Source organism: Cornus florida, unplaced genomic scaffold (assembly GCF_030987335.1).
Source record: "Cornus florida cultivar Cherokee Brave unplaced genomic scaffold, ASM3098733v1 CherokeeBrave_3.0.0_Hap2_Chr06, whole genome shotgun sequence".
Classification (NCBI taxonomy): Eukaryota; Viridiplantae; Streptophyta; class Magnoliopsida; order Cornales; family Cornaceae; genus Cornus; species Cornus florida.
This window is the reverse complement of record NW_026775576.1, coordinates 64250541-64262483: the sequence shown is the minus strand read 5'-3', so window position 1 is coordinate 64262483 and position 11943 is coordinate 64250541. Positions and strand designations below refer to the sequence as shown.

The following is an 11943-nucleotide window of genomic DNA, read 5'->3' as shown; positions in this document are numbered from 1 at the left end:
CCTTTTCCACCAACATAGAGGCGGAGGGAACGAGCCCAGGATGCAAAATTACGGCCATTCAACAGCACACTAGTAACTCGTTGAGCCGGTGTGTGTTGCGCCGAAAAGAGAGTTTCTTTATTATTACTTGATTCAGCCATAACAATAAATAGATCAATTCAACAGATTACCAATAATTTCAAATAAAGGAGGAATAAACCTGATTTTGATCAAACCAAGAAGCCGGAGACACGGCGGTCTGATTCGAAAATGCTGCCGAATATCCCGACAGCCCCAAAAAATTACAAACACATCTTTTGACCCTTAGTGCATGAAAAGACTAAGGGAATACCCCTACAGGGGTTGAACCTAGAGAAGATTGACTCCCCCTAGGACTGTCGCAACAGCGACCTGAAAAAGAGAGAAGGTCTGTGAAAAAAAAAAAAAATAGGGAAGGGGCTGTAATGAAATAGAGAGAGATATTAAAAGAGGCGGTGAAAGAGAGAGAGATGAAGGAGGCGTAGGTTTGAGGCTCTGATACCAAAAAGTAACTTGGTAAAATTGGCGTATTCAATTTGAGAGCCTGACTATCATTATATACAAGCGGAAAATTACAAATATGGAAAATAGAATAAAATCAAATCAAAATAAAAAGAATAAAATCAAATCAAATCAAATCAGAATAAAAATAAAATCCCTAAAAATTAGCCTATATTGAAGACCCAATAAATCTGGCAGAATCGTTGAGTCAACTTATAGATAAGATTTCCAACACAAACAAACAAAAAAATCTTACTAATTAACATCCCCACTTTCCATTCATTAGTGGTTTGGGTAATAGACCAGCTTCGGTTTGACAAATAAATATGAGTCACAAAGGAGTGTTCTGAAATATAAAAGCAGAGATGATTAAAAGGCATAACTTACTACGAGTGAACACACACATCACAAGATCTTCTAGTTAAATTCAAAAGACTAACATCTAACAACTGCCACACACTAGCGCAACAGTCCTCTATTTGTAACAGCTTCAATTGAATAACATAACAACCATACATCAATCGTAAAACATTTGGAATCCCTAATAACACAAATCAAATCTACATCAATAAATTATCTATATTTATTTAGTCAATAGAAATTACCCTAAAAGAGGGCTGAAAGTCGGCCGGAGCACCACCCTTTTCGCCACCAAACTCATCGGGAGGGCCCCCTCGAGGACCCTCACGGTATCCATCCCGGTCACCAAACCTCGGCCTATCACCTTCAAACCGCGGTGGGCCACTGTAAAATCTACAAAATTAATCACATTTTTACCAAAAATCAAAACTTTGAGAGAAAATTCATAAAACCCATTATGGAAAATGCAATGCGGATGCTGAATTACCGTGGGCGATCGTCGGGTGGGCCGCCCATGGGCCGACCAGTGGGCCTTGCCGACTTCTTCAAAGTGGCGGGAACAATCTCCGATGGAAGATTGAGGTAAAAACATATAGCATATTCTTAATTATGAAGTTATAAACAATAAGTAGAGTGCGATCATGCAGCCCCTGGTTTTGAAAAAGGAGAGAGATATGGTATGTGTAGATATATATATATATATAATGAGATGGATATTTAAAAGGAGTGGAATATAAAAAAAAAAATGAGTAATGATACTTGCATTGATTTGTTGCACCGAATATTTCTGATTGGTTATTTATGTATAGTATATGTAAGTGGAGGGTTCATTTTTTTATTTATGCGATTTATTGTAATGAATTGTTAGACCTATTTCTTTTAATCGATTCATTTATAAACAATCTCCGATGGAAGATTAAGGTAAAAAAATAAATCATATTCTTAATTATGAAGTTATAAACAATAAGTAGAGTGCGATCATGCAGCCCCTTGTTTTGAAAAAGGAGATAGATATGGTGTGTATGTGTGTGTGTGTGTGTGTGTTTATATATATATATAATGAGATGGATATTTAACAGGAGTGGAATATAAAGAAAAGAGTAATGATATTTGCACCGATTTGTTGCACCGAATTGTTGCACCAAATATTTCTGATTGATTATTTATGCATAGTACATGTAAGTGGAGGGTCTACTTTTTTATTTATGCGATTTGTTGTAATGAATTGCCAGACCTATTTATTTTAATTGATCCATTTATGCATAAATAAATAAGTGAGACCCTCCACTTACATGTACTATGCATAAATAATTAATTAGAAACATTCGGTGCAATAAATCGATGCAAGTATCATTACTCGAAAAAAAATTCAGAAATATTTGGTATAATAATTCGATGCAATAAATCAATGTAAATATCATTACTCGAAAAAAAAAAATATAGAGATGGGTGGATTGGACTCGTTACTCTTTAAAAGGAGAGAGTTAAAAATTGGTGAAAAAAAATTAAAAGGTGGCAGCTTTACATATACAAGATTGTCAAATAATGACAAGTATAAAATATTATATTTAGAGCATTGCTATTGTAAGAGTCACATAATTCCTATATTTAGAAATTTGGGGGAGAGAATTAATTAAGAAAGAATCATTTGCAAGTAAGGAAACAAATTAAGTTTTTTTCTCTCTCTTTTCACGTTCTCTCTTTCTCTCTCTTGGTTAACCATCAACCAATTTGACGTAAAATTTTTGTGATGAGGTTATTCTAAAATTCAAAAACGCAAACATATAAAAAAATATAAAAAAAAAAAAATCTCAAATAGAATGAAATAGTGTCACGAACATAATAAATGAAATTTAACTTACTAGAACCCCGTATGTCACCTTTGAGGGTTAACCCATTGAGAGAAAGAGACAGATTAGTTGAGGGTATTAACCAATGACTCAACCAATGAGAGAAAAAGAGAACGTGGAGAGAAGGGAGAGAAAAAAGCTTGATTTGTTTCTTTAATTGCGAATGATTCTTTTTTAATTAATTGTCTCTCCCAAACTCTTAAAAATAGAAATTGTATGGCTTATAAGCTCCGAATTTTGTAAACTTTTTGCGATAGCGCTCTCTCATAATAACACTACTCGTATATTTATTACATTTACAAACATACTTGTACTAAATGATTTTTTTTATTAAAGGCATTGTAAATGTACTAGTGACACCAAATAAAGGAATTACTACTTTAATCCACTTCATTTTTATAAATTAATTGAACTATCCTAAAAGGGAACACAAAATCATATGATCTGTATGAGGTACTGTTTTTGTATTATTAAAGCACATTTAAAAGGGTATGGTGTTATCATCAAGAGTAAAAACTTATAATATGTATACTTGCATATATAACTTATATATATGTGTGTGTGAGAGAGTTTTTATTCCACAAATCTCAAACAGTACTGATTTGATCCCAAGAATAATATTATTTGAAAAAAATCAAGTTATTCTCGAGCTAAGTTGAAATAGGGTTTGCTTAAATGCGTGTTCAGTTCGAACTTTCTAACGAGTTTAAAAATTTGAGTGCAGACTACACACTCGACTTGTCATTATTTAAGAAATTCGTTTAAAGTTAATTTGAACTCGTGTTCAATATTATATTCATGAACTTATTCAATCAACTCTCCACAATCTTATATTCGTGATAATGTTCAAGAGTCTATATTTATGAACATGTACGAGCCTACAATTTAGTTATTAGTGTGATTAAGAGTCAAACCTAATAATATTTGGAATCAATTCCAACCCCAAAAATCGAGTTTGTACTTGCTTCTTTATTACTAATTAGGGCCTGTTTACTAATAGGAATGATTCCTGATTTCTATTGTCAATTCTTAAATTTAAGAAGTAAAAGTAAAAATCATGTTTAATAAAATACTTTCACTTTTTTATTTTAAGAAAATACTTTCTAATTTTATGAAGAGAAGAGAAAGTTCTCACTTTAAATACACTATCCACATAAATTACTTCCTGGACTGTAGCACTAAAAAAAAAAAAAAGTGTCTAACCATCTCTCACCACCACCTCCTCCCCACCATGGTCATTGCCACTGCCACCTCCTCCCTCCTCCCACCATAGCCACAACCACAACCATCTCTCTCCTCTCTCGTACACATCAAAAGGCATCAACAATGTATCCAAATCAACTTCAACTAGTCGCAAAAAAAAAAAAAAAAAAAAACCCCTCGCCGTCGACAACCACCCGCCACCATCGCCATTGCCGACAATATAACATTCAGTTGATTGAGACTTCGAGAGTTGCAGGGAGTGTTCGCACCTTATAATAGCTGAGGCTCTAGGGTTTTGTTCTCTATTCCATGTTTGAATTCGATGTCTTCAGTCTTCTTCCTTCTTCTGAATCTCTGTGTTTTAATTCGTATGATCTGTGATTTATACATATATATACATGTATAGATGTATAAGCGTATGCCTAATATTGCAATTCCTTGATTGTATGCCAAATATCTGAGTGGATCAAGGGATCTATCGTTAGGCTATAATAAATATATATATATATATATATATATATATATATATGTATATGTGGCTCCCTTTAGCTCCGACTATTCTTTCATCTGAAAATAGGATTTCTCGGTGACAAGGCAGATACATCTATTTGTATACATCTGCTGAAATTTGTGCTTGCTTAGTTCGCCATTGAGGAAGCCAAACAATACCCAGACACCTTTTTCAGAGAGAGAAAGATGACTAAGAAACAAAAATAAAATTATAATTTATTAAACTTAATTTCTATTTTTATCCTTTCAAAATATTAAAAATAGAAAAAATTACTGAACATAATTTTACTTTTTATTTCATTTGAAAAAAATAAAAACATAATTTTACTTTTAAAGAAAAAAATAAAAATAAGAAAATGAAAGCGGCAATAGACGGGCCCTTAAATGAGCACATATCGAATTTTAAATGAATCAATTTCAAATGATTCATTTGCTGTCCTAATCTTTAATACCAACATATTTATAAAAAAAAAAAAAAAAAAGAGGCGTAAATCTAGTATGTGATGGTTTATTTTATCTCTTAGAAGATCTCATATGGTATTTTTATTTTTTAAATTCACAATTACAATTATGAATTTTGTAAGTGACAAATGCACTCCGCGTTTAATATGAAATGATTTTAAAAAGAACTGGGTCCAGGTTTGAAGTTTGAACAACTGGACTCTAAACAGTGTCCCTTCGCTTTTTCTCGTGCTCCGTATCAACTTCAAAAAAAAAAAAAAATGAGGTTGAATTTTCTTTGTACGGAAAAACTAAAGCATTGCAAATTCCCCCAAAAAAACAAAAGGGTAAAGCATTTTGGACTTCTATCTTATCCCTCTAGATTCCAACATGTTCAAGTGAATTTTCTCCGATTCTAACACAATCCCTCGCCCCATGGAAGGTATTGCCTCTAATCTAGTTTTCAAATTTTGGGTTTAGTTTCAGTTTCAATAGAACCAGTTCACCCAAAGTCAAGCAGACTATGTGTTTGTATATGTGTCTGTGTGTAGTAGAATTGATTCAATTGCTGGGCTTTGATTCTTTTTATTGTTCTTCCAAAATCATTGTTTGCTGCACCAGCAAAAACTGTTAATACAGTTGATGATCCATCATCAGCACGCTTCACATGGAGGGTTGACAACTTTTCCACGCTGAATACACAGAAGCTATACTCTGAAAGTTTTTCATCTCTACCCTCTTTCTAGATTTTGATTTTGATCCTTATGTTTGATTTTTAAGTTTTTTTTTTTTTTTTGGTCTGGGAAAGGCGGTTGCTTATATTTCCGAAGGGGAACAATGTGGACCATTTATCGATCTATTTAGATTCTGCAAGTTCAGTAACTTTGCCATCTGGGTGGAGCAAATTCGCGCAATTCAGCTTATCTGTGATCAATCAAATTGATAACAATTCCACAAAGAAGCAAGGTGTGTGTTTTGCAGTTTAATTTGCAAGTATCTATATATCTTGTACTATATAGTGCTGATCTCTTTCTTCCCGTGGAACAAGAAAATTCATCCGTACTTTTTATAGATTGAATTTGCAAGTTCTTTATCTCATTTGTCTCTCTTTAATTCTAAGTTCTGATTCTTACAAAACTCCCACAAACTATTCACCAAATCCTTTTGGCAATTTCGTATTAAATCATAGTCCTAGTCATACATACGTCAACCTATTCACATAAGGAATATCAAACTAATGACTTATAAAACATCGACTCAAAAAAATAAAGATAAAAGTTATTTTCTCTGCACAACACTTCACCCCATAAATTTCAATGGATTAAAATCTATTTTTTCTAATTGTCTTTTCTAATTATTTGTTTGAGAGACATGATTTTCAAAGGTGAAGAGGTTTAAATTTTTTTGGAATAATTATCTTTTATTGTTGTAATTAGTGGTATTGGTAAATATTGAATTTAGAAACTAAAATAGTATCAGTGGTTTTGTATTAAAAGGAAATGATGTAAGCGGATTTCTATAATGACAGTTGCATTAGATCTGATGGTCATTATAGAAAGTGCAGATGAATTTTCTTACTCTACGGGGAGCAAGAGATCACTACTCTCTCTCTCTCTCTCTATATAGATATAGGGTTAATTGCATTAAATCCCCTGAACTTTTTTCTCTCTCAAAAAACCTCCATCAACTATTAGAAAGACACTTAACCCCCTAAGCTATTCCAATTGTTGCAAGCCGTTAGATTGCTGTCTGAAATTTAACACTACCTTAAGGCACGTGACACACATGACTTGCCCAATTTGAAAATGCCTAAACTACCCTTGACAGTTAAACCCATTATTATATATACATATACACTATCTATCTATCTACGTGAAAATCCCCAATTTATGTTGAACAACAAATCTTTAAGAGTCACAATTTATGTTCAACAACAAATCTTAAGAATTATTCAACTTGTGTTCTCTTTCTCTATATATCTCTATCTGTGTGTATATATATATATATATATCGGTAAATGCTCACTTGGTAATAGGCATATTAATCATCCATTATTTGTCCTCAATCCATCTTCCACAATTTGTTCATGGGAATCAATTATCTTATTTATTTGACTGGGCGACTGGGCATCAGTTCATTTGTTATCTTGCTTCTCAATTCTCATTTACGCTTGTTTTATCTATGACAATGGATTACTAATTATGTAATCCCCAAAGTGATAGCCTCACAGAAAGGGGCAAAAAAAAAAATCATATAGACAAGTGAGTGAGGACAAAGAGTTTCTTTTTTTGGGAGGAGTGTAATTTGAAATTGCATCTGTGAAGGAAGAGAACAGATGCGGACCATGTCCATACCAAAGAAGCCGGAGCACCTCATGAAGCAAAGAGGGCAATTCGTACTAGGCAAGTAGGGTACCGAGTAAACTCGCTTGCTGTAACTCAAGCTCATTAAGCTGCAGACCGCGATCCATCTCGACGATAAGCGCAAGACGACGATGAGGAACGTCGTGCCGGCGAATCGGCGATCCAGGCACCCTTTTCTATGCTCTTCATCAGGCGCATCGTTGCGCAGGCAGTGTTCGACGTTTGTTTGCTTGCCTCGGTACTCGATTGAGGACTGTGAGATAGCACTTAAAACCCTAGATAGGATCCCTTTGCTGTTGCTGTTGTTATATCTGACTGAGGGAATCGTTTTCCACCCCTTGGATGCCATCTGTGTGAGAGAGAGATGGGGAAGAATTGTTTGGTGCCATAAATTGATGTAAGGGTTGGTTTGGTCACTTTGGTGCCAGTTTTTGTGTAAGGATAAGGTAAGTATGTGTGCTGTCGTTTTTCTATTGGCTATTGGAAATTTCCTTGCCACGTCAACATATTAATTCCCATTAACACAAAAACGTCGCCCTTACACTAAAGGGCTTAAAGGTAATTTTATTTTTTTATTAACGGCTGGTTGACGGATTGCACTGGAATGCAACATTTTTATAGTTTAGGGTTACTTTTAATTTAGGGAGTTTTTTTGCAATTGGGTCATAGTTCAAGGGGGTTTACTGCACTTAACCCATATATATATATGTACGCATAGGCTTATATGTTGTGTGGAAATATATTATTTATCTTTGCAGAATTTGTGCATTCTATTGGTATTATGATTCTAATCGTGTTTTACTACTCTTAATTATATGTTCATTTTAATTTACAATTATTGAATGCCACAGGTGTGGAACTTGGAACTTAGCATAAGTTTTAATTAGAAAAGATGTGGTGAATTGATTTTTTCTTTCCTCGTGATGGTGAAGGATTGACTAAGTAATTAAATAAGGTGAACCTCTACTTTAGTAATTGGTCATGATGTACTAAATAATTAAATGATAATTATCTCTACATACCACCTGATTGTTACTGTTACTGAGTTCGATACTGTCACCTATTCATCAACCTTCTCCGCGATGGATACGTCTCCACGACCATTTTTCCAACAACGCTGACTAAGTTCTCAATTGATCTAATCTGAAATTTACCTGTTCTATCAGCTTACACTGATACCAAAGGCTCATCTCCCTTACCAGTGGTAGAAGGCCAAACACGATACTCAACATTCATCCTAAAGAAGGAGAAGAAATAAGTCAGAATAAGCATCATTAGTTACAGTCAATTAACTGCCACTCAGACAGTAAGAATCTCAATCCTGCAGCCTTTCTTAGAAGTGGTTAATGTGTAAATTGTCTGTAATGAAATGCAATCACATGTTGAATGGCATGGAAATATATCCTTAGTTTTATAATTTTCAGGCTAGAATTTGCCCAAATGTAAGGCATATTGGAGACAAAACTGATTTTGTTGATGCATTGACTGTATTCACTGGAGATACTATATGTTTTTTGTTTTGGTGTTGAAAAATATAAATATTTAATTTTCTTTAAATGCTTATCAGATTGATATGGCATAATACTTCACTGGATAATCGACCCTAAAATAGATTGATTCTGATAATGTTAAACGGATAAATTTTTCATGCAAATTATATCTTTACTTCTTTGTATGTATTGGCTGAGCCGCATATATGATAAGGACGCATTGTCCCCCACCACCAACAAAACAAAGTTTTCAGTGCCATCTTTTAAAAGAAATTAAGGTGGCCCCTGCAAAGTTTTATCTCCAATCCTAAATTCAATTTCTTTTCCATCCTTTACTTGGCACTCCATTTTCAAAACCATACCTCTACTAGTCTATAATCTATATGTCTTATATACTGAAACTATAGGTGTGTGCCTAGTTGTTGAGGTTCACTGTACTTCTAGTTGTAGCCTACAGCCTTTGACCTTTTTGTGTTATATTTTGTGATAATTGTGACTGTTTCCGTTATGCAGACTTTAAACACCGGTTCAATGCACGAGAAAGAGATTGGGGTGGGCTTGAATTAGTGCCTCTTAGTGAACTGTATGACCCTGGTAGAGGTTATCTTGTGAACGATACATGTGTTGTTGAAGCTGATTTCCCTGGCTTCCGTTCAGTTGAACTTAAGGTTGAGGCGGCAAAGACTGCCTCAGGCAGAGATGAAACTTCTAATTCTTCATCTCAAGGGGATATTGATGGGAGGATTAGACAGAATGATTCTGATACTGATACAACCCTGCCTCAGACTGATACCTCGGGCCCTACTCCTGCCAGTAAATCAGCAACTGAAGTGATCAAGTCTTCGGTCCCACCAGCCACTCCAATTGTTGAAAAGGAATCAATGGTTAATTCCCCTCACGCCCAAGATCCGGTCAGCAGCTTTTCTCTAGTCAATCAACAATGTTCTTTTTTTTCTTTGTTTTTTTAAATCTTTGAGAGAGAGAAAAAAAATAATAATAATACAAAAAAAAACACTCTTTGACCTGAGAGTCAGTTGCTAAAAAGAAATTTCTTTTGTAATATTTGTAGGAAGTTGAGTTGCCAAGGAGTCTTCCAATGGGTTCTCCTCTTGAGTCATCTTCATTTGATGACATGGATGCCTATACCTCCAAGTTGGTGTCTGTAGTAGAGACTGATGCACATTTTGACTCCACTACTGAAGGATCGGTCGTCGCCTCCATTCCTCAATCAACTGTTGATGAAGCCAAAAAATTCTTTATAAAGATGTTATCTCGGGACCTATCAGAAATTCCTGATTTTGCCGCACACATTACAGAATCCATCCGTGTCTTGTCAGAGTGTCATGACCTCACTCCAGCCCAGCTTGCACAGCTGAAATCCCTCAAGGTTGAGTTTCCATCAGTTCTCAAAACTTTGACTTCCAACCATTCTTTTAAGGAGGTCGAGGAAAAAATAGCAGAAAAGCGAGGAACACAGAAGTGTTTGGTTGAGCAAGTCAAAATTAATGCATTCGCGTTCCAAATGCAGAGAGCTATTCACAAGGACTTGATCTCGGAGGAGGCAAAGCTTCAACAAGAGGTTGAGCGGCTGCAGGCTGAACTGGCTAAGATTTCCGAGAAGAAGAAAAGTGCTGGGAAAGAGATGAAGCAACTGCATGGGAAGATGGTTAATCTAGAACAGTCTAGGTCCTCTGTTCTTGAGGAGATCTCAACCCTTGAGACCGAGAAGACCGTGGAGAGCTCTCTGTCATGGGTCCAGCAAATGTGGACTGAGCTTAGAGACACATTCATGATACCAAACAATTAATCTCTTTTTATTTGCAAGATGAAAAACTTTTGTTATATTTCTCTCTAAGGGCCGGTTACATTCTACCTTAAATTTCATGTTTTTGGATATTTTTTAACTTATTTCTGGTCGGTTGGGTCAATATTCTTATACTTTTAGTCCTGCAATTCTACTTTAAATTGCCCTTGTTTCTGGATTAATGAATGTGATTATCCTTTTTACCTTAGACCCGTCTTCTTTTATTTTTATTATTATTATTATTATTATTTTTTTATTTTATTTTTTATTTTTTTGTTTGGTTCTGCTATTGATCTATATCTAGCCTTTTCATGGGTTGGTTTCTTCAGGTAAGCCTTTTCACAGTAAGAATTATTTTAGTAACTTATATAGTTATATAATTTCTCGTTTAGAAAAGTATTAGCATATATTATATTGTCGTTGATATTGAAATCTCATAATACTTTACTTTTTCTTCATTCCTAATATTTATAGGGCTCGCCAATAAACATTCTTATATAATTCCAAATATTTTTCTTATAACCACCAAGTAATACAAAAATGTTTGACAAAAATTTTTCTTATATTTTTATAGCTCCACCCACGTACGCGGCTTGGGACCGTGGGATGGTACTAGGGGCGGAGCCAATTAAGGCTCAAAGGGGGCACGTGCCCCCCTTACTTTACTCCAACCTACTATACATAGGTACATATTTTTGGTATATTTATATATATATACTTACATGGTAATTTTAAATAGTGCCGCCCTCAAATTTTCAAATTCTTTTAATTTCCTTTTGAAAAAAAAAAAAATTACATACCCTTCTTCAAATATACAATATATTTTTCTTTTTCTAATTTTTGTTTCCTTTTCAAAAAATTTCTTTTTTCACTTATGTATAATTATGTATTTTTCTATTTTTTTTAAACTTATTTCTTTTATCGATGACATTTATGATTGTATTTAATTAAAATATTATTAATTAATATTTTGATTCTTATATTTGTAACTATATTTTTTTTACAGTATTTATTTAATATATTATTTTACAACTATTTTTTCTTATTTGCCCTTTTAATTTAAAAAAATTATATTGCCATATTTATTAAAAAAAATAAATAAATAAATAACAAGTGCATTGTGCCCCCTCTAAAATAAAATTCTGACTCAGCTCCTGGATGGTACCTCTCTTTTTGATCAGGTGTGGGAGGGAAAATAATTTTTTTTTCTTAATTATAAAGTAATAAATAATAATTTCATTTAAAAAATTAAATTGATAGGAGGATGTCTAAGTGGCAGCTCTAAGTATCCAAGATTCACAAAATAATGTGAAATTGCGACGTATAACGTGTTTTATGTATTACATTAACATATTGTTATATATTCCCTCTGTCCCAATTGTTATCCATTTCATAAACGGTGA

The 11943-nt window shown here is 33.9% G+C and overlaps 1 protein-coding gene across 3 annotated transcripts; it reads left to right on the top strand.

Moving 5' to 3' along the window:
* Nucleotides 1-5130: 5130 nt before the first annotated feature.
* Nucleotides 5131-10748, top strand: LOC132311748 (uncharacterized). Of its 3 annotated transcripts, XM_059809823.1 has the most exons (5): nt 5131-5325; nt 5692-5849; nt 9250-9647; nt 9806-10123; nt 10265-10748. In XM_059809823.1, the coding sequence occupies exons 3-5, from the start codon at nt 9618-9620 to the stop codon at nt 10541-10543; spliced, it is 627 nt and encodes a 208-aa protein (XP_059665806.1). In that variant the 5' UTR covers nt 5131-5325; nt 5692-5849; nt 9250-9617; the 3' UTR covers nt 10544-10748. The 3 variants fall into 3 exon arrangements, with proteins under 3 accessions (XP_059665806.1, XP_059665804.1, XP_059665805.1); XM_059809821.1 differs by having other exon boundaries at nt 5142-5325; nt 9806-10748; XM_059809822.1 differs by lacking the exons at nt 5131-5325; nt 5692-5849 and adding an exon at nt 8449-8552 and having other exon boundaries at nt 9806-10748.
* Nucleotides 10749-11943: the final 1195 nt, after the last annotated feature.

Excerpts from the sequence above, each read along its gene's own strand:
- LOC132311748 (XM_059809821.1), top strand. The coding sequence starts at position 9,618 with ATGGTTAATTCCCCTCACGCCCAAGATCCG. Across the intron at positions 9,648-9,805 it reads CCCCTCACGCCCAAGATCCG|GAAGTTGAGTTGCCAAGGAG; the intron begins GTCAGCAGCTTT and ends TAATATTTGTAG.